This window comes from Aspergillus bombycis, assembly GCF_001792695.1.
Source record: "Aspergillus bombycis strain NRRL26010 chromosome Unknown contig00111, whole genome shotgun sequence".
In the NCBI taxonomy this organism is placed as follows: domain Eukaryota; kingdom Fungi; phylum Ascomycota; class Eurotiomycetes; order Eurotiales; family Aspergillaceae; genus Aspergillus; species Aspergillus bombycis.
In genome coordinates this window covers 1-21,308 of record NW_019170113.1, presented here as the reverse complement: position 1 = coordinate 21,308, position 21,308 = coordinate 1, and the positions used below count along the sequence as shown (strand labels likewise).

The 21,308-nt window shown below is 50.0% G+C and overlaps 9 protein-coding genes across 9 annotated transcripts; 5 read left to right on the top strand and 4 right to left on the bottom strand.

The window, feature by feature from the left end:
- Positions 1-830: 830 nt before the first annotated feature.
- Positions 831-3,660, top strand: ABOM_010077 (sulfotransferase family protein; the record flags this gene model as incomplete). Its single annotated transcript, XM_022537205.1, has 5 exons — positions 831-915; positions 973-1,139; positions 1,212-1,637; positions 1,930-1,990; positions 2,048-3,660. 5 exons carry the CDS (start codon positions 831-833, stop codon positions 3,658-3,660), a joined length of 2,352 nt encoding a protein of 783 aa, XP_022385191.1.
- Positions 3,661-4,210: 550 nt separating this feature from the next.
- Positions 4,211-6,023, top strand: ABOM_010076 (aminotransferase-like domain-containing protein; the record flags this gene model as incomplete). Its single annotated transcript, XM_022537204.1, has 4 exons — positions 4,211-4,357; positions 4,410-4,443; positions 4,526-5,664; positions 5,766-6,023. The coding sequence occupies 4 exons, from the start codon at positions 4,211-4,213 to the stop codon at positions 6,021-6,023; spliced, it is 1,578 nt and encodes a 525-aa protein (XP_022385192.1).
- An 804-nt stretch (positions 6,024-6,827) lies between these two features.
- ABOM_010075 (uncharacterized protein) lies at positions 6,828-8,407 on the bottom strand (the record flags this gene model as incomplete). The annotated part of the gene is made up of 5 exons (XM_022537203.1): positions 6,828-6,990; positions 7,066-7,604; positions 7,711-7,758; positions 7,828-8,124; positions 8,372-8,407. 5 exons carry the CDS (start codon positions 8,405-8,407, stop codon positions 6,828-6,830), a joined length of 1,083 nt encoding a protein of 360 aa, XP_022385193.1.
- A 764-nt stretch (positions 8,408-9,171) lies between these two features.
- ABOM_010074 (uncharacterized protein) lies at positions 9,172-10,961 on the bottom strand (the record flags this gene model as incomplete). Its single annotated transcript, XM_022537202.1, has 7 exons — positions 9,172-9,221; positions 9,279-9,329; positions 9,380-9,491; positions 9,959-10,170; positions 10,222-10,476; positions 10,567-10,877; positions 10,945-10,961. Coding segments are annotated over 7 exons (1,008 nt in total), but the record flags the coding sequence as incomplete, so codon positions are not given.
- Positions 10,962-11,169: 208 nt separating this feature from the next.
- On the top strand, positions 11,170-13,980 carry ABOM_010073 (alpha/beta fold hydrolase; the record flags this gene model as incomplete). Its single annotated transcript, XM_022537201.1, has 5 exons — positions 11,170-11,361; positions 11,422-11,551; positions 11,622-11,695; positions 11,770-12,511; positions 13,394-13,980. The coding sequence occupies 5 exons, from the start codon at positions 11,170-11,172 to the stop codon at positions 13,978-13,980; spliced, it is 1,725 nt and encodes a 574-aa protein (XP_022385187.1).
- A 174-nt stretch (positions 13,981-14,154) lies between these two features.
- On the top strand, positions 14,155-14,583 carry ABOM_010072 (epoxide hydrolase; the record flags this gene model as incomplete). Its single annotated transcript, XM_022537200.1, has 1 exon — positions 14,155-14,583. The coding sequence occupies one exon, from the start codon at positions 14,155-14,157 to the stop codon at positions 14,581-14,583; it is 429 nt and encodes a 142-aa protein (XP_022385188.1).
- Positions 14,584-14,815: 232 nt separating this feature from the next.
- On the bottom strand, positions 14,816-15,678 carry ABOM_010071 (copper acquisition factor BIM1-like domain-containing protein; the record flags this gene model as incomplete). The annotated part of the gene is made up of 4 exons (XM_022537199.1): positions 14,816-15,022; positions 15,077-15,354; positions 15,384-15,389; positions 15,453-15,678. 4 exons carry the CDS (start codon positions 15,676-15,678, stop codon positions 14,816-14,818), a joined length of 717 nt encoding a protein of 238 aa, XP_022385189.1.
- A 930-nt stretch (positions 15,679-16,608) lies between these two features.
- ABOM_010070 (SRR1 family protein) lies at positions 16,609-17,464 on the top strand (the record flags this gene model as incomplete). Its single annotated transcript, XM_022537198.1, has 2 exons — positions 16,609-17,035; positions 17,115-17,464. The coding sequence occupies 2 exons, from the start codon at positions 16,609-16,611 to the stop codon at positions 17,462-17,464; spliced, it is 777 nt and encodes a 258-aa protein (XP_022385190.1).
- A 508-nt stretch (positions 17,465-17,972) lies between these two features.
- bgt3 (putative cell wall glucanase) lies at positions 17,973-20,092 on the bottom strand (the record flags this gene model as incomplete). Its single annotated transcript, XM_022537197.1, has 2 exons — positions 17,973-18,117; positions 18,171-20,092. 2 exons carry the CDS (start codon positions 20,090-20,092, stop codon positions 17,973-17,975), a joined length of 2,067 nt encoding a protein of 688 aa, XP_022385174.1.
- Positions 20,093-21,308: the final 1,216 nt, after the last annotated feature.

Genomic DNA, 21,308 nt, shown 5'->3' with positions numbered 1-21,308 from the left:
AATCATGGGATCATATTCTAACACGTTATTAGGAACCAATCATTACTTGGTAGTATGTCTGTTTAATGATAATGTGACTTTTTGAACTCCCCGGGTTCAAAGCATAAATAATACACATTGTTATACAATCATCGACACTGAGTTTTCAGACACTAGCTATTGCCAAAATTGGATAGAACGAGATTAATGTCATTTAGCGGCTTCACTTTCCTATGTGTGTCAATCATTGATTAGGAAAGATAATAGTTTGCCACACATTGTGTACTGAAGTACAGTCAGGACACCATTCTACAGAAATGACCCAGAACCACAGAAAACCAAGCCTCTGGTCGCCTCATTCCGAGTTTCAACATGGGCCTCACTTGGTTGCTGTCATATGACAGGCGTCCCATGGAATTGACCAATGGCAATTATTTGTTTAAGCTTACAGTGGTCAAGATCCGCCGCCTCTCTGAATTAAACTGAGTGAAACAATTGAGGTAAAGACCCGAAAATACTTCATTCTGACTACTTCAGTTCATATTACAATAAGACAGGACAGTATGTCGCTGGGTGCGGTCTACGTGTCATCCTACTAGACAGATGTAGCTATGGCTTCGTATCGCTGCATACTAACCGATTTCTTTTCTCATGGATATTCCCAGACTAGAGACCGAGGGCCTTTGATGGTATTGCCGCTGTGGAACTTGACTAGTGGAGTGCAAGTAAGAACTGTGTGACCATACCTGTCTTCAATTGTCAAACCCCCTCGTACTATAATTGACTACACCTTTGCCGAAAGATTATTTTTAACCTCCCCATCAAAGTTCACTAATAGCTGCCCTTAAATAATGGCTAACCTTCAGCACAACCGAGAACCTCGAAGCCGGGAAATGAAAGTACTGATCCTTGGTTTAGCCCGCACCGGCACGTCATGTAAGTAGCATGTACCCGACTATCCCCTGGGATACCAAGATAACCACCACCAAACAGCTCTCACTACCGCCCTCCAACAACTGGGATACAATCCCTACGACTGGCCTGACCGATGTATGCTCGGTCACCTCCCTCGGTGGACCGAAGGCCTCCAAGCGAAATACCTCGGCCGTGGCTGTCCTCTCGAAGCCGACGAGATAGACCAGCTCACTAGTGACTTTGACGTATCACACCCCATTCCTTATCCTTAATACCTCTCTCTACTTCCCTCCATGGCTGAGAGAAGGGGCTAATAGGCAATCATCGATACCCCCTGCTGCCTCCTGGTTGACGAACTAATGGCCGCCTACCCCACCGCAAAGGTCATACTAAACTACCGCGATCCGTACAGATGGCTCGAATCAATGCAAGACACTGTATTCGCCGTCGCGCGATGGCCATCCTGGAGAATCCTGGCATACACAGATCCGCGCTACGCAAGAGCAATCGTGCAGCATCATATTACCCTGTGGGATGAGATCTGGGGAGGAGACGAAGGAAAGAGATGCATGGAGATGTTCGTTGAGCACTACAATTATGTACGGAAGGTTGTGTCGCCGGAGCGACTGCTGGAGTATCAAGTGCAGGAAGGATGGGGACCGCTGTGCCATTTTCTAGAGGTGGAGGAGCCCAAGGAACCATTTCCGGTTGTTCATACGGGGACACAGTTTATGAGGACTGCTGTGAGGGGGTGGAGGGATTGTGTTGGGAGGAGTATTAGAAATGTGGCTGTAGCAGCGGTCTGCGGTTGGGTTTTGGTGTATGGGTTCTTTTGGGGACTGAGTTACTACATACTTTCGAGGTGATGAGTGAGATAAGATTAAGTCATAGATAAACGTGGACCTTATCGATAAACAAATTCATCAACGGTTCGGTGGGGCAGACTAGCGCGAAAGGCCGAGTCTCGGAGTTGACTCTTAGTGACTTTTCGTCCGCCTTCAATTCTCCTAATACTTCCTCCCCACACAACCTTAGCACCCCATGGATTCTCAAGGTGACCTAAATATCACTGATTTTGATAGTGTGTATCCTAATAGTGAGTATCAAAATAATCTCCTGCCAGAAAACGGTATCTCTTAACAAGTATCTGTAGCTCAAGCACCCCACAGTCTTCTGTCAGCTCTGCTGCAGGGGGACAATACCTATCAGAATTATGTGACATCTGATGACCACACGGCACCCCTTTCTGGATATATGCAACATGCGCCACTTGATATCTGCCCTCTCAATGAAGAGGTGGCGCTCCCCGAGATGCAGTTGGCCGACTTTCTGGATGATGGGTCGTCCTACAGCTTTTACGATACCCACGATATTGGAACCTGGAATGCAGTGGCGTTGCAGAAGCCGCAATTTATCAGTGGTTATGGTGGACAGCTACAACAGTCACCTAGTGTAACATCTACGCAGAACCTGAGTTCCTTTGAACCCGACATGGCTTCACGAGATTTTGATAGCGCAAACGCAAGTCTACCTGGCAGCAGAAGCAACAGCCGCAGCCGATTAACTGGAAGTTCTTTGTCAACGCCCACATCTATCTTATCAGACAGCGGTATGGATCCGATGCAGAGATGGCGTGAGAGTCCTCCAGAAACCGAGGCAGCATCTTTGTCGGCTATAGTGGATGCCTTGCGTACAATGTCTACTCGTAGGCATGTGCGTTCGAGCTCGGGCGGAAGAGCGGAATCCATCGCAAGCCTTCAGAGCGGCACTAGTCGCTCTTCAAGCTCAGTTGCATCGACCAGATCATCGAGATCAGTCAGCCGCCGAAGTCCAGTACCCAAATTCAGAGGCCGAGTAAGAAAGACATGCAATGATGCTGCCGTACAGAAAGGCGACGCTCGGATATTTCATTGTACGTTCTGTTGTGATACATTTAGAAGGAAGCATGATTGGACTCGCCACGAAAAATCACTCCACTTGAACGTTGACCAATGGGCTTGTGCCCCATTTGGCGGTTCAGTATTGTCCTCGACAGGAAGAAACCATTGTGCTTATTGCAATCTGCTCGATCCGACTGATGATCATCTGGAGAGCCATAACCATAGCGCTTGCCATAGCACTCAAGAACCGCGTTTCTTTAGACGGAAAGACCACCTTGTACAGCACCTTCGAGGATTTCATAATCTCAAGACTTTACCAACCATTGAAGACTGGAAGGTGGAACCCCCTTTAGTCACCTCTCGGTGTGGTTTCTGTGATGAAAAGCTACCTTCATGGCAGGCCCGTGCCGATCATTTGGCGGGTCATTTCCGGCAGGGCTTGACCATGAGCGATTGGAAAGGCGATCATTGCTTTGAGCCATCTATTGCGGCTCAAATCAAGAATGCCTTCCCCCCTTACCTCCTGGCGTCTGAAGCTAAAAGCATGGTGCCGTTCTCCGCGACCGACCCAGCGACACTTGATCATTTGTCCCAGATCTATCAACGGAATGGAGAGATATATTCAGATCAGCAACTGGATGCAGTCGCCTCGGAGGGCGACCCATTATTCGATCTCACACCTACATCTTATATGAGATGGGTGACTTTCCGCCTAGGGCGTTTCGCACAACAAAGTATCGCAAATGGTATCTTTCCTACCGATAAGATGTTCCAAGATGAATCCAGGCGACTGGTATATGGAGATAAAGATGCATGGGAGCAAACCGTAGCAGATAATAACGAGTGGCTGGCAGCCTTTCGGAGGCAATGCCTTCCGCCGATGTGAATGGTAAATGATTGACGCTCTCCTGTGCAGCTCAACAAGGACTTTTATACTTAGCTTCCCGACTATTTTAGATAATCACCGTTTTTCAGAACTAATTTCTTTATACGTGATATGAGCGCGGCGACTCAGTGGGGCTTAGAGTATCTTGCACGGCTGCAGCCTCTTGAAGGCACGTCGCTCTTCCAGTGTACTCGTAAGATGAGTAAGAGGAAACCGAGAGGGCAGGGTGGGGCAGCTCGAGCTTATTCTGATACAGCCTTCTTGGCCATTTGCTGAAAATGGGTTGAGTGGACACTGATAAGCTAGCCTTAGGGCGCATTCTCCACTACACTGCGCCTTAAGGCTTATCTCGCGCCAGACCACGTACTGGTTCTTCACCGACTTCAAAGGACCTGCGGTTTCGAACCGTGGGCTAACAACACAATATGCGTTGTTTAAATATTCCATTGCCCTCGGAAATGGGCTCGCTCCCAACATTTGAGCCGCCTCTTGAGCTATCAAATCTGACGACAGAAGCGCCCCTACAAACGAGCCTCCGATCGATATCATAATGGACCTCTCTGCAACTCAATCGGCTTGCACAGAAGTTCCTGAAAAACAGAGACTTCTGAACGAGATCTACGAAAGAAGAGCCAAAGCTGGTAAGCTCGTCGCTGGTGTGGCTGCCAAATCTAATAGTGACTTGTTCAAGGCTAAGGTGAGACCACCTACTCAAGCCTCATTTTAACATTCGCTAAAACGAGAACTAGGGATCTGGAAAACCGAAAGCTAAGTGCTGGGACTGTGAGACCCCAAGTCCCACTTGATCTGGAATACCTTCAGTTGCTGACTAAATCCTTAAGCTCATTTCAGCTCGGAATGCAAGGCACGATTGCCCTGTGTGCTTCAACAAACCGCTGGCTATCTCAAAACCCGGGTCTGATCTCTCTTGGGGGTGGGCTCCCCTCTAGCGAATACTTTCCGTTCTATGATTGCACACTTCGTGTGCCCAAACCGCCGCATTTTTCCGAGAAAGATGCTTTATCGCCAGACAGTCCTACAGTCCAGACTGTAAACATTGGGAAATATGACGTTAATAATGAGCTCTCAGAGTATGACCTCTCTATCGCATTGAACTATGGGCAGTCAACGGGTTCGCCCCAGATGACACGCTTCATTACCGAGCATACTCAGCTAGTCTCTAACCCGCCCTATGCCGACTGGAAAGTCTGTCTGACAGTCGGAAGCACCAGTGCCCTTGAGCAAACGGTCCGCATGCTTTGTGACCGTGGACGGAATGATTCCATCCTTACAGAAGAATACACCTTCTCCAGCGCACTTGAAACCTTTGCACCCCAGGGCATCAAAGCCTTTGGCATCAAAATGGACGAAGAGGGACTCTTACCAGAGAGTATGGATGGCCTCCTCAGTTCTTGGGATGAAACGGTCCGTGGCGCCCGAAAGCCACACATCCTATATACTGTTCCCTCAGGACAGAACCCGACGGGCGCGACCCAAAGTCTCAAGCGACGTCGCGAAATCTATGCAATCTGCCAGAAGCATGACATTTACATAATCGAAGATGAACCATACTACTTCATTCAAATGCCTCCCTACCAGGGCAAGGGTACCCCCGCACGAAAGTCTCCCGAAGATATTGAATCTTTCCTGACCGGACTTATCCCCTCGTATCTAAGCCTTGACGTCGACGGCCGAGTACTACGTATGGATTCTTTCTCCAAAGTACTCATGCCAGGATCGAGATTGGGATGGATTACAGCCAGCGCACAAGTAGTCGAGCGTTATATTAACCACGCTGAGGTTGCCAACCATGGCCCAAGCGGGATCTCACAACTCATGCTCTGGAAGCTGCTTGATGAGACCTGGGGACATGAAGGATACCTGAAATGGCTGATGGATTTGAAAAACAACTATACCAGTAGGAGGGATATGCTGCTTGCTGCTTGCGAGCAGTTCTTGCCCAAAACCATTGTTAGTTGGACGCCGCCCACAGCGGGCATGTTTGTAAGTTTTTCTTTTCTTTTCTTTTTTTTCTCCTTGGTGTCAAGGACGACAACGACTTGCTCTTATAAGTTCCCTTAATATTAACTGATGCACTACTGCAGCTCTGGCTCAAGGTAGATCATTCAAAACACCCAGAATACCCCCGTCGCTCCATCGAAGAGCTTGAAGAAGAGATCTTCCTTCAGGGTATTAGCAATGGCGTCCTTTGTACTCGCGGTGCCTGGTTCCGCGCTGAGCCGAACACGCCTGCGAGTGGGATGTTCTTTCGCACAACATTTGCAAGCGCCAGTGAGGAAGCGATGGGCACTGCCATTCAGCGGTTGGGCCAGGCGATCCGCCAGTCATATCAAATTGAGTAGATGCAATGCTAAGTGCACAGGTAGCTGGTCGACGATGTCACCTCAGGCCACAAATTAGCAAGGCTGTATTGGCTATTTCTAATAAAGGTCCAGTATAGCAAGCAGCTAGCAATGGGAAATAATCATGTAACTTGATCAACAAGTGGAATCTTAGTTCTTCGTGCTTCATACAAAACCACTTTATAATATATTTTAGATAGAGAAGACAGCTTATACATCGAGGCAATAGAGTATACGAAATCGCCTTATAGAAACAAATTACAATAGAAGTTAAGCCTTTAAAAGTGTAGAAAATAGAGTGACCGAGCAGAATTGGCTGAAAAGTCTTCCTAGAATCAATCAACAAGAAGGCTTTTAGTCAGAAAAGCTCATGCAGATGCCCTCGAGACTTCATAAAGTTGTTTCAAAGAACAAAAGACGAAGAGTCTAAGAAAATAAAGAAGTAATAACAGAAGTTTAAACGGCATATAGAACACTAAACGTTTACATGGTCCCTTAAGCCGATGATGAGGCGGTAAAGATTACTTGAATCGGAAATAGATAGGTAGATTGAGCGGAGTGGGACAAGTTGACTATTCACGGCCTCCATAGATTGGTTGAGTTTGAACATACAATTGTATGAGGGGCAGGTAGAACGACAAGTGAAGAAGACCTTCTTTCCCCTTACCGTCAAACAAGATAACAACACCCAAGAATGCACAGTACACATCAGCCAAAGCTCAGAAATCTCCAGAGAAAAGCGCGTACAGGTATACCATTCATCCTATACCAAACAGAAGCCAAGATGGAATAGTTAGATAGCACTCAACAAGCGAGAGAAACCTCCAGAATAGCATTCGGCTGCTTAGGATCTGTGGTAACCTTCTCCAACCTAAATCTTGGATCAGCCTCACCCAGAATCCTCTGCCACTCGACAATAGTCCATTCATGAGAACCAAAGTATACCAGCATCGTAACATCCATAGACCTAACCAGAATTCAAATCCACGCATCAGCAAAAAGCGTCCCCATACTCCGTGGAACCCAGTAATACTAGACATACCGTCTCCGTCGCTCCTCAAACGGCGACACAGTGAGCGGCTCATGTAACATAAAATCATCAATGATCAGCCTCGTCGCCGGCCGCATGGCCGGTACATGCTGCCTAAGAATCCAGACACATTGGGCATCGGGCCAGTTGTGGAAGATATTCCAGAAGTAGTAGATGTCCGCGACAATGGTCTGCGGGGAGAAGAAGTCATGGACCTGCCAGCTCACGGCACCCCTATCCGTGTTGTGGTCGCCATTCGATGTGGCTGTAGACGGTAAAGAAGACGGATCAAGGGCGGTATCTTGTACCAGGAAGCGAAACTTTGGTAGTTGCTTGGCTAGGCACAAGCTGATGACGCCGTTGCCGCCGCCGACATCGACAAAGAGGGACCTGGGTGCGTATAGGCAGAATGGGACGCTGTTGAGGATGAAGTGGAAGTCGATCTGGACGACCATTGCGCTCATGTCGTGGTTCCAGCGTTCTAGGCGGTTGGGCCATCTCTTAAGTTCGTCGTAGAGGCCATATTTGGTATTGTTTGCTAGGGAAAAGCCCTAGATATAGTCAAGATGAAGTCAGTGAAGGTATTGTTTTATATGTTTTAAAACGTTCCCACATCCGGAACAGTGGGTAATAGTAATAATAATAATGAGAACATACCGACTGATTCGACTGCGAATCTCCATACTTCACAAGAGCTTCAACGGACTAGTTCACACACACACACACACACACACACAAGAGAGTTGGTCAGTATGAGCGGACGGAATATCATACCACAGGCCACTCAACTCGTGTGGACGCCGGAAAGCGTTCTTCGCATATAATACCCGAAAACGAGCGGGTTCTCTCGTCTTCGACCAGCAATCTGGTGGCGGCTGTGTGGGCCACGAAGTCACACTTCGGTTCCGAAAAGACATGCCGCGTCATGGCTAGACGGAGAATCCGCTTCAAAACGATCACGTTCAGTCCGCACCGACCGGAAAGCTCGTCAAATACGATTATCTCGCCGTGGCGGAAGCATTGGGCAATGCGATATCGATGGATGACTTGCATACAAAGAACATCGTTGGCCTGGACATTTTAGGCACGCAAGACAACCAAACATGGTGCCCATGGCGGGCTTCTCACGTTGATATCCTCCAAGAGAGCAGCGGGTCCCAGAACAAGATCAAGTAAGGTCCGTGTGGGCGCTTATAAGGGCTGTCCGTGCATCTTGGACTTGTGGAGGGCTAGATGGGGGAAGGATGCTCCTGGTGGGTAGGGCTGCAGGGCCGTTCGAGGCAAAAAAGTCGTCTAAGATCACAGCGTTGTCCCTAACCAGGCCGACTAGCGTGAGGATTGACTCAGGTACCATCTTATTTAGAGGGACAACGGAGTAGGTCAACCAACAATGGCTGCTGGGAAATGGTATAGTCACGTTGCAAGGGCGGTGGTAGATGTATACGCTGGATAAGTCCTCCTGTCACTCCTACACACTTTATACCCTCACGAACAGAACAGGGTACATCACTCATCATTCAGTCTTAGCTCGTTCACAATTATTTCTGGTAGACAGTATATTGAGAAGTTTTTCCATTAAGCCCCATCATTCTATCACATGGGACCCTCCATAAGTCTTTGTCAAAAGCACTACTGGAAAGCAACTAGCCATGGTTCTAGCCCTAGGATACTTCGGACTCCGGAGTAAGTCGCAGCGTGCTTTGGGGGCAAGAAAGTGGGGAATTTGAGGGATTATTATCCCACTGACAGACCGATACTATCCTGGACCGCCATATAGTATGTACATACTACACACTAAGCAAGGGGGACGGACGGACGGACTGAGGCCTGAGACTAGGAGTAGACCTCAGAATAGTCTCCACCTGTTATCTTACAGATAGTAATTCTCTCGTTTTTCCAAACGGAGATGCAGGCCTTGAACCTTAACAAACCACCTGAAACGGACAGGGTAGTACCACTTCCAGTCAACGTCGACAGCCCGATAATGGGTACTCCTTGACTTACCAGCAATTTACCGATATTTCGGTTTTAGGGTCGGCGGATCCTACGTCGTACTCAGGTAGCAGACACGAAAGGAACTTAACATGCTTGGTAGCTATGCTTCTTATGAAATGGCCCTTATCGTGGTTGTTCTTTTCTCACCTTTGATATCTCTAGCAAGCCGAGACCTGATAGGTGTTAGCCATACGCAACGAGGCTTCGAAGACGGAGAGGGATTAAACTACTCTTGCCAATACAGGTTCGCGAACCCGCACCGAATGCGAAGAAGAACCGTTCTAGCTAGATCCTCAGCTTGTTGCACGTTGCTTCTGACAAGGAGTCATACCCTTTCGGCTCGCATTACCTTCCAGCCATCGTTCGGGGCGGAAGACATCGGCATCCTCACCGAAGATCTGTTTATTACGGTGAATTACCCATGGATTCGTTCCAATGACAGTCTGTCTTCCCGAGTTAGTTCATGCCTCACATGAAAGCCGGCTAGACATACGCCGCCAGGGAGATGTTGACCACCCACTACGACCCCCCCGGGTGGTGTGACTCTTGGGAGGGACATTCCCACAGCCGGATGACAGCGCAAGCCCTCCTTAATGCAAGCCTGCAAGTACGGCATATTTTGGGCCACCTCGAATGGTACGTTGGCACGTCCGATGCGGTCAGCCTTCGCCTCAGTAAAAATCTCCTGGCAGCAACCTCGCCTTGCACTCCGGATACTTGCAAAGGTAGTAAAGGATCGCTCTAATGGAAATGGCGGTGGTGTCACTTCCCGCAAAAATGTCACTTGATGCCATGGACAAGACTGGTGTATTATCGAACTGTTCTGGACTCTTACTGTGGACTTCCATCAGCTTCTCCAGAATGTCCGGTGATTGCCTGGGGTGGATTTTCGTCGCTCGACTTCTCTCACCGCGATTTGCCGTAGCAGGCCATGGCGGTTTGTGATTCCCAAGTGGTTTCCAATCCAAGGGGATAACCAGTCGTAAACCCAGTAAACCCACGGTACTTGGCCAATCCATGCAGCGGACTGGAGTGCTCGCTCAATCTGAGCAAACGTTCCCTTATCACTGGCCGTGTCGATGAAGCCGAAGCGTTTAGAAAATGTGAGTTCACCAATAACATCTACACTGATTCTTAGCACGTCAGTCGCGTACTCGCAGTCAGTGCACCTACCGAAAGCAAACAGCTGAACCCAGTAACTCATGTCGATGCATCGCGTATCAGTCTGTGACAACCGCACGAGATAGACATTCAACACGTCATCCAGATAAGGCACGGGCTCTTTTAGGCCGCTCATACAGTAAACGGAATTGACGAGCCGGCGCTGGGCAGCATGAACTTTTGCGTCCCGTTCCGGGAAGAGGTCAAATTTCCGTCGACCTTGCCAAACACTGTACCAGTCGCTTTTGTGGAACTTCGACGCGGGGCCTGTAGCCATTGTTAGATATATACCCAAATTGTACAAGTGTGAGATATAGTTGGTAAACCAATTGGCTGCATGAAAATTGAAATACGAACCATAGATTAACTGAATCGCATCTAGATTCGAAGTGCTCACTTCATTCGGGCCTGTGCGGACTAAGCTGCCATGCTTATCATGTAGTTGGATCATAGTGCCATGCATGTCGCCTCTGAGAGCATGGTTGATCATCCACAGAGGCGACCACCGAGCCCAGAATGGACCGGGTACTGAGGAGAGAGGGTCGCCGAGTTGGAGGAGTAATGGGATGGCAATGACCACGAAAAGACTCCCTGCTACCACATAGTGCGGGTCCCATGTCCAAAGTAAATCGAACGGCATGTTAAAGGAAATAGTCGTGGCACTCAGACTGTATGTTAGAAGGGAGTGGGCCGAGATGGATGGACCGGTGATTCATGCATTTATAGCAATTTTACCGTAGTCGTAGTAGACGTGCTAGTGTAAAGATACGATGGGGTCAGGGACCATTCAACCATATGATCTGAGGGCCCTTTAGTTTAATAGTTAGTACTGATGCTCAGTACTAACGCTCAACCTCGGTAGGCTCTGCAGATAGATTACAGGGGTCGGGAAAATCCATTTATGACGGGATCTTCCCCACCAATTTTTCCTTGTTGTCTCCTATAGATCAAACTGCCATGATGACAACCTCTCAGTTCCAAGTCAAAGAGCACACCATCCCATGTCAATCCATTCGGGAGTATCACCATGCAGTGAAAGGAGTTGACCCTCCATTGCAGTTAGCAGTCAAGCAGTACATCCCGCTCAACAACCTCAACCCTAGCCCAGACGATATTACAATCATCGCTGGACATGCCAATGGAATTCCCAAAGTGAGTTGGCCCTGCCCATCCGCACCTATATTTGCTAAGATCCGAACCCCCCTTCTATAGGAGTGCTATGAGCCTATCTGGGATGATCTCCTCAGATTGACCCGCGTGAAAATTAAGGCAATCTGGATGGCAGACTGTTCTCATCAAGGGGCCAGCGGGGTGCTAAACGAGCAAATCCTCGGAGACGACCGTAAGCTACTACCCATTGAAGGGAACGTCCAGTACCAGTCTCTTTACTCACGATATATATAACTCGATAGCAAACTGGTTCGATCATTCCCGAGATCTCTTACTCATGGTCAATCATTTCCGAGACCAGATCCAACCTCCAATCGTAGGAGTCGCCCATAGCTTCAGCTGCTCGCAATTTGTGCATTTGTCGATCATGCATCCCCGACTTCTACACAGTCATGTCTTCCTGGAACCCATGATCCAAGTGGAAAGTCCCAGCCAGCTCGGGGCCCCAGTCCCGCTCGGTGGACCAGTACCCGCCCCGATGAGTGGCCCTCTCAGCAAGACGCGGAGACTCACATTCGCAGAAACCCATTCTGGCGCCGATGGGACCCGAGGGCGGTGAATGCATACATTCAATTCGGGCTGCGGCCCGTTCCAACGTCGTCTTCGGGCGCCGTGACCCTCACGACTACCAAGGCGCAAGAAGCCTGGACGTATCTGCGGTTCAATCCTACCCCACACGTTGGTAGTGATCTCACGGAGCGTTTCCTCAACCCAGACCTCGCCGTTACGGCAAAGGAAGGGGATAATCACAATCCGAACTACGTAACTGTGTGCCCGTGGTCGTGCATTGCGTTTGAGTTTCTACCGTACGTGCGGCCGTCAGTCTTGTTTGTCTTCGGGGAGAAAAGCCATATTAACCTTCCTGCGCGGCGGCGGGATAAGCTCGAGCGTATGGGGGTGGGGCTGGGGGGCAGCGGAGGCCTGGCAGCGGGACGCGTGCACGCCGAGGTTCTACCGGGTTCATCCCATATGGCGCCGCTGGAGAAGGTGCAGGATACAGCGCGTCTGATATCGCTCTGGCTGGAGGCACAGCTGGAACTCTACTTGAAAGAAAGAGAGTTTTGGGGATGCCAGTATAACAGCGGGAAGTCCGAACAGGACGGGAGGGTCCTATCGGCGCAGTGGATGAAGTGTATGAAGGAGCCGGTGGATACTAAGCGGCCTGCAAAGCCTCACTTATAGTTGGGTATATCGGCTGTGCAACACAGAGGGCGTGTGAAGGATTCCCAACTATCCTGGCAAGGTATTGTTTGAGTAGATAAGAAAGTTAGACAGTAGACAAGAATAAAGGCATACCCACTGTGACAGTATGACATGACCTTTCAACTAAGGTACGAATTACAGCGGCATTGCCATAAATTAATCGTGGCTCTAGGGACAAATGAAAGGCAGTAGGCTTGCAAGGGCTACCGTTAGTGGCTACCGTAATGTACTATTTACATCAAGGGCTGAGATTGTGACATTAGGACGAGGTCGGTACTCCATGGGGCTTGCGGAAGAATCGTGGATGACGAGTAAAAGGCACGAGCTACACCCGGTGAAGGCCGAATCGGCCCGAACCTTTAGTGCGTTAGACTGTAACTTGGACCGTTTAACTAAAATGACCTTTCCTGATGCCGCGTGTAGTTGCTATTCTTTCCGTAGCGGTGCTGAAAGACCGGGTCGATATGTTCGCAAAGCAGACCTGTGTAGTATCCCAAACAACCGAGGTCACGGAAACTATAGAAAATAACATCTTGGAGAGAAAAATCGTCTTATATACCCACAACAAACAACAGCCCCATTCATCCGACATCTACATGTGACATCTACCGACAACTCCCCTCGGGTAATCAATGTGGCTAATCTACAGGCAAAGGTTCTCCAACAACCTCTCCAACACATAACTCCCAAGTATAAAACAACCAACACAACTTCACATCCATAAACCCCCAACCTCCCCCAAACAAACCCAACCATAAAGAAACCAGAGAAATAGAAAGAAAAAAGGAAAAAAAAAAAAAAAAAAACAAAGATGACCACCCCCCTCCCCCTCCCAGCAGGCATAACCAGCCGCCTAATCCCCACAAAAACCCTAACCTTCCACATCCTCGAATCCAACCCGGACCCCAGCACCCCACGCCCCCTCCTGCTCCTCCTACACGGCTTCCCCGAGATCGCCTTCTCCTGGCGCAAAGTCATCCCCCCACTAGCGGCCGCCGGCTACCACGTCGTGCGCCCGACCAGCGCGGCTTCGGCCGCACAACAGGCTGGGGGACACGGCCCTTCTCGGAGGTGGACCTACACACATTCACGCTGACGAGCTTCGTGCGGGACATGGTGACGCTCGTACACGCACTGGGGTACCGATCCGTGCAATGCGTGGTCGGACACGACTGCGGGGCCGTCACGGCGGCGATGTGTGCGCTTGTGCGGCCGGATTTCTTCAAGAGTGTCGTGCTGCTCAGCCATCCGTTTAACGGGAGTCCTGTTTTGCCGTTTGGTACTGCCGGTGGCTCTTCTTCTGGGGAGGTAGAGGAGAAGGGTGCTGGAGGGACGGAGTCCGCAGCGGGGGGACCACGTGCATGGAGAGCTTGCGGCGCGCGGCCGGAAGCATTATAAGTGGTATTACTCGACCGAGCCGGCGAATGAGGAGATGGTGGAGCCGGTGGCTGGGCTTCGGGAGTTCCTGCGCGGGTACTTTTATCTGAAGAGTGGGAGTGGGGTGGGAATCGGCCGTTTCCGTTGGAAGGGTGGACGGCGGAAGATTTGGTGAAATTGCCGTACTATTATGTTATGCCGTTGGAGGCGGATATGCGGGAGGCTGTGCGGAGGCATATGGAGTCGGAGTCGGAGGCGGCGGTTGCGGCTTCGAGGGCGTGGTTGTCGGATGAGGAGCTGGCGGTCTATGTGGGTGAGTATGCGCGGACGGGGTTTCAGGGCGGGTTGAATTGGTATCGCGTGAGGACGGCTGCTGGCGGACGGTATACCGGGGATTTTGATGTGTATGCTGGCCGGAAGATTGAGGTGCCGGCGGCTTTTGTGTCGGGGAAGTTGGATTGGGGGATTTACCAGGAGCCTGGGGCTTTGGAGAAGATGGTAGATGGGAGGGTTTGCTCGGATTTTAGGGTGCTCAGGTTGGTGGATGGGGTTGGACATTGGGCGCCACAAGAATGCCCTGAGGTTGTGGTCGAGGTTGTTTTGGAGTTGCTACGGGGGCTGTAGGTGATTCTCTATCTGGGCGATGGAGAGGTGGCTTATCTCGGGTGATGATAGCAAGGTAGAAGGGAGGTTGTAGGAGTGTAGAATGTTACATTGATTAACGCAATCATGCCATATACTATACTAAGCTGGTTTACAGACATCAGTGAGAAAAGGGTAACTATATTGGGTATGTACGAGTGAAGACAATATAACAAGCCTGCACAATTAGGAGAGGTAAGATAAACATAAGCATTTACATCATCATAGCACCCATCACAGCCGCTAATACAGCAGGTAATAACGTCGTAAACGTCCCTCTCGTTGCACCCTGTGCAACAGCACCCGACGTCAGCGACGTTGCAGCGAAGATCTGTGAGAAGGCGATATGACTTGAGTTGAAGCAGTTATCGCGGGTGACCTCGGCGACGTCTTCGGGTTCCGCGAACTCGATATCCACGCACTGCAACATATCAGTACATATCTATGAAGAAGACCTAAGATACATATAACATACATTGTACAAAGCGGCGCCATGTTTAGCCGTCTCGACGACTTGAATCGTAGCATGGTCGCCTGGACTCACGCTGATGTTGGCCGGCAACGGGACCTGTGGCAAGCAAACTGTGCCCGGGTACGGCTCATTGGAAGGACCGTTGATCTGGAAAGGTGGGATCATGGGATGGCTCATATTCTCGGGCACTGTGCCCAAGCCTAAGTTGATGTAGATGAATGCTGTGGCGTGACCCTGGAACCAGCCAGGTTGGAAGGAGACCGCGCCGCCGCCGACAGGCACTTGGTTCTATTCGTTGATGTGGGCATACCTCCACCTGTAGGATGAGTGATTGTTAACAGAATAACAACTTATTTCGGCTGTTGTTGGGTCATCATACAAGGATAGATCCATTGCTGTCCATAAGGGTATATTAAGGAGTTATTGTTCGTTGTGTTGGGGCTCATAGCTACTCCGAGGCCGTTGGTTTCCTGAACGGTGCCGGTTGTATGTAAGTTGTTCCCCCTATAGCCGGGATAAACGATGACCGTGTGGGCATTTGCCAAGCCCAGACACATAAGGAGGAAGGCCATCCATTGCGATAGTGATGATGGGAATGTCCCCATGGTGTTCGGCATCAGTCTCGACAGAGGTGTCGATCAAGAAAGGAAAAAAGAAAGGTGGAAGCGACGAAGCCAGAGAGCAGAGATACGAAACTCTCCTGAGCTCTCTCAACCTAGAAACGCATGCAGAGATCCAAGCCAACGCGATGTCAACCAATATGCGAGCAGTTTATTCGTTTTGCACGATCATCATCGAAACAAGCTTCCAGCAACTGAAGGAGGATGGGCGGATAGACAAGACTTTTTGAGGGGCACAAAGCATGGTCCAAATCCTGCAATCGCGCTCGCCTCCAGGCTCAGTGGGGAGGAGGTGATCATGTCGGACGAGTGAGGACGCAGCAGAGCGATGTGATCCAACCCGCAGAAGGGGGAATGCTACACCAAACTCTGTGAAAACCTTTGACAGCTGCAGCATGGCATTGGATGTGCGCGAGAGGAGTCAACGGGAGGTCAGCGCCTGGGATTGGACCGACGCAGAGCTCCAAGACGCTCACTGCAGGAGGCATCACTTTCGGCAGCGTGATTCGCCATCTCATTCGTGGAAGGCCCGTCCTGCAAGCGCCCCTAATCGGACGCTAACAAAGGCACATCACAGCCGCTATCAAAGGCTGGGCGCTTAGAGAGATCATCTGAGAAAACCGCGGACAGCGTGTTTGACAGACGAGCATAGTCGAAGTAACATCGGGAATAAGCACCGTTGTCATCCAGAGAGAATCATGTTGACACTTAGAGTACCTCAAGATACAATGTGGAAGATGTGTGGAGGACTGATTAAATGCAAAGCCGATCAAAATTCCCGATAAGATAACAAAAACCACTCTTGACCGCCCGCATTTATCGCGATCAATCAATTCATCTATCGCACCACCACCACCACCACCATGTCCTCAATTTCAACACCGACCCGAAATCCTAGTTGGAATCCCTGCAATAATGCCCCACAGCAATCGCAAGAGAAACCTCAAGCACCCTAAGCGTCTCGAAGTCACCGACCCCAGCGGCTGGACGCACGTCACCGCGGGCGGAAAAAGCGCCCGTCGAGCTCTCCGTGCCACCCAACAGCACCATGACAACCCAGAACAGGGCGAACAGTCCCAGATCCTTGTCCCCGCCGAAGCGCCGGCACAGCTGAATTTGGAAGATCTTCAAGCACAATTCCGAGGGTATCAGCAGCGATGGGAGGGGTCGGACAGTTGGAGGGTGGTCGAAAGGGCATTGTCGTCGGCCACAGGGAAAGTGGATCGCATTGTCTGCGTTGGACTGGGAAGTCCGAGCGGGTTTCTGAAGGGCGGTTGGGTGGATAGAAGGAGCGTGTCAATGTATCAGCTCGCCGGGTTGGTGAGCGTTGTGGATTGCATGAGTGAGTCTTACGTTCTCGATCTTCTTGCGGCGCTTCTACAGGCGGGCAAATATCTTGCATGCTGACATTTTTTGATTAGAAAAATCAATTCCGAATCTCGAAGTCTTCGCTCAGGACCCTGTGTTCAATACCCATGACCGATCCCTGCTCGCTTCTCTTGACATTGTTGTTCTCGATCACCCCCATGGCTTCGAAAAAGTCTGCCCGGGCACTCTCCTCTATTGTCCCGGCGCGGAACGGACGCACCTTGAACAGCTTCTTTCTCGTGCGCCTACACTGGCTTTTGGTGGGCCATTAGAAGACATCGAGTCGGAGGCTGTGAAGCAGTTCGTGGAATCAAGGAAGTCCGTTAGGGTCCCGCGGTTCGAAGACATGGAACATGCGTTCTGGAATATGAAAGTATATTCACATGAGAATGATGAGCAATAGATGAGAGGACGACGTATTGTTAATGCTCACTGTAAATACAGCTGTATGGTACGATTTATGATTTCCGTCTGGACTAACTGGATAGGAGTAAAATACTACGACCGAGTATCTCTATTAGCGAACAGATGGATGCTGAATTGAAAGTAGTATTTGCAAAAGTCTGGAACACCCCACCAACGTCGAGCGTTCAGAAGATATATACACAATGACACTCTCCCAGCAATCATCCAGGCATGCATATGCAACATAGAACCACTCTCAATAGTTCACACAGAAAGAAAATATCAAGTAACGCATCAATCAAACATTTCAACCATCCATTAAATTACAAACCCAAGAGCAGAATGCAACACCGAAGCGTATCCTTGCAAAGCCTATACTGCATCATAAAAAGGAATGTGGTCGTTATCATCAAGGATAGGAAGGAAAGACAGGGGAGAGAGGAAAGGGATTTCGTGAGAGTCGTAGGAAAGATCATGAGGTGCGACAGAACCGATGGAGCCATTGATTATGCGGCTGTCTTGCCGCCACAATCAGGAATCTTGAGCCCAGGCTTCAACTTGCGCGCAGCATCCATAAGGCCCCATTTGTCTTCCCAATTCTCATCCTCGGTGTTATACTCGATCTTCCACGGCTCATCGAACGCCTCGAACCTAGAAAATCTGTTAGAATACGGTCCATCTGAAGTTGAAGTGGGGCAACATACCAGAAGTAATCTGTGCCGTTCTCCAGTGCTTGACAAACCCAATCCGACATAAATTGGTTCATTTCATCAATGCCAGCTACGGAGCCGGATGTATCGTCCGCACACTTGTTATTCGAACCACAATCATTACCGCCACCACTTGGCCATCCCACCTCAGATATGACCTGCTTCTTATTCGTGCCCTTCGTTAGCGGGACATCTTTCTCATTCCAGAAATTCCAGGTCCAGCTGGCAGCGTCCTTAGCCGTAACTCCCGCAAAGAAGGGGTGCACGTTAGACATCACTAGATCTGTAGCCGTGACGAGATTTTGGTCCCAGTTGTCACCAAGGTCGGACGTTGCTATGGGAAGGTCATAGTTCTTCTCTTTGAAGTGATTTCTCACATCGTCCATATACGAGATCAGCTTCTTTCTCGCGCTTGCGCTATCACTACCTGCCCGATATAGTGCTTCGTTACCAACAATGGCTCCCTTGAAAATGGATATATCTTTCGTTTCGTCCAGGACCTTGTATAGTTGCTTGATCTGTCGATCGTTCGTCGTGTCGTTCGAGTCAATCCACACTCCTAGCCAGAGCTTCATGTCCTTCAGCTCTAGTCTGTCAATCGCATGCAAGACCATCTCTGTTTGATTGCAATCTGTGCCGTAGAGCCTAACAGTGTTAGTCAACTGTGATAGCACTGCCACATCACGAGTGACGTTGTTTTGCGAAGGTGGGTATTTAAGACAGAGCGGGTACTGGACGCCCCAGGGAGTATAATCCATGCCCGGAAATACTTTGTGGAGGTCCGGATTGTTCATTAGATCTTTGATCTCCGAGGAGTCTTTATTGAGGTCACCATTCGATTCGGTATCGCTGGATGCCGATTTTGTAGTATCCGGGGCTTCATTCTGTCGATTTCCTAGAGTACCACCGACAGCGCCGCCAACAATCGCCCCGACAACAATGAAAGCTAAGGCAAGGCCTACAATCCACCCACGTTTGCGACTCCCTCCCCCAGGTGTAGGTTTGGTCCATCGGCTCTTTTCTCCAGCCTCCAAGCCTGCTCCCGGCACAGGCCCATAGGACGGATTGTCGGCTTTCTTCGACTTGAACAAGCCAAATAGCCCACCTGCGGCGGCCCCCCCAGCGGCGGCTGCTGGAACTGCTCTCGCGTTTTGACTCGCGGACTTGCCATTCGGGGCAGGCGTGAAGCCATCATCTCCATCATCTCCATCATCGGCGATCTCATCAGGGTTTATGACAAGGGGATAGTCGCCTGCGGCGCTGTAGGCGGACTGTCGTTGATATGGGCCTGCATCCATAGCCCCCACACCCTGATACGGACTCTCAAATAAACTGCGTTGAGACGGATTGGAGCCACCGGGAGTCAGCTGGCCGGCGGGAGCAGCGGCGGCACCCAATGCAACGTTCGAACCGTAAGAATCTCGGAGTCGCAAGTTCTCGGCGCTTTCGTGCGATCCGCCGCCCGGGGGAGTTGGAACGTATGGGTTGTCGGATCCGGTAGTATTATAACCTCGTTCAGCAGGCATATTGCGTCCGTCTGTATCCCTAAAAGCGTCAATTCCACTCTGACGGTTATGGGAGTTGGCAACGCCAAGGGCGATACCACTGATACCACCGCCCACGGCGGCAGGGCCAAGATTGTCCATTCCTGGCGTCGTTGAGTTCGTACGCATCGCTTGCGTGTACCCCGAACCCTGACCCCAACCCCGATCGCCGTTCTCATGCGCCGACAGAAAGCCGCTGGAAGGTGAACTCCCCATCGCCTGGCTTCTGGCAGAAACCGGGGACACATCGTTATGCCGTGGAGGGCTGTTCATGAAATGACCTTCTTGAGAGCGGATTGGTGAAACATCCCCTGCGTCTCCCGCACCGTCATCACCTTGGTTGAAGCTGAATGACCGGTGGGGACCGGACATCGTTATGGATATAAAGTAGTAGCGGTGATTTTACGTCGCGGTTTAAAGGTTGCCTTCTTAAAGTTCAAACAGACTTCCCCGAAATCATAAGATCTGAAAAGGGACTCAATATTAAGGTGGTCGATGGGCGGATGAAGTGAAGTAGTGAAGTGAACAAGCAAGCAAGGAGTCGAATCAGGCGAGGACAGTGCAGACGCAGTAGTGGGTTGATTGATGGAGAAATAGAAGGCCTTGAAAGTGCCGGATCAGCGGGCAGGGACAGAGTCTCGAACCACGGTTCCCGACCCAGACGACTGTCTGGATCATCCAAGAATCGACACGGAACCTGTGTCAAATTGAGTGTACTGAACACTTTCAAAATCAGAGACAGGGGACATACTGTAAAAAAAAAAATGAAAAAATGAAATTTGACAATGTCAAATGTGACGGGATGTGAGGGGGGCACAGCCCATGCGCGGGAAGTATGTATGCAAGTATGTATGTAGATCGCACGACAGGACAATGGAGAGAAGGAGGAAGACAGAAAAGAAGAAGAAGGAGAAGAAGAAGGCCTGTTTCAATAACTGAACAAAAAGAGATGGAAGAAAATGAGCAAGTTGTCCACCAGATGTTTCCTTGGACAGACAAGACAAAAGAAGTGAGAGAGAGAACCACTGCATGCGGAAGATAGACGCAAAGTTGAGTGGCGGCTGGTGACCCTGACAACCAGAGAGTGAAATCGTTACCGTACCTGTACAGGGTCCAAGGGTCCAATCCCGTCCCGGAGGAGACCAAAAATACCTCCACTCTCACTTTACCTCGTCCGGACTAGTCCTTTCCTTGTCTGCTTCCCCATCTTTTTTGCGAGATCTGTCAATGTTCCATTCCAACTTGACCCAACCCTGAATGCGGCCTTTGTTCCAACACAACTTCTAGAATACTACTTACTATAAATATAGATTGGATAGATTTGTATACTATTTTCACACTTCCACACGGGCCCAATCTGTCAAGTATTCCCCTCTCCAGTCGACCGCTCCCGGACATGCACACGTAAGCTTTGCACGATATGTGCACATGCCTCGGGTTGTGTCTCAGAAGCCATGATCACTGATTGACCTTCCCTCTCGTGGTGCAGAGCTTATATGAATTCAATGGCCCTATTCAAGCTTGGACTGCATCCACGACCCTCGTGTTCACAATTCCTCGGAATCTTATTTTCTCTTATTCCGTCCTG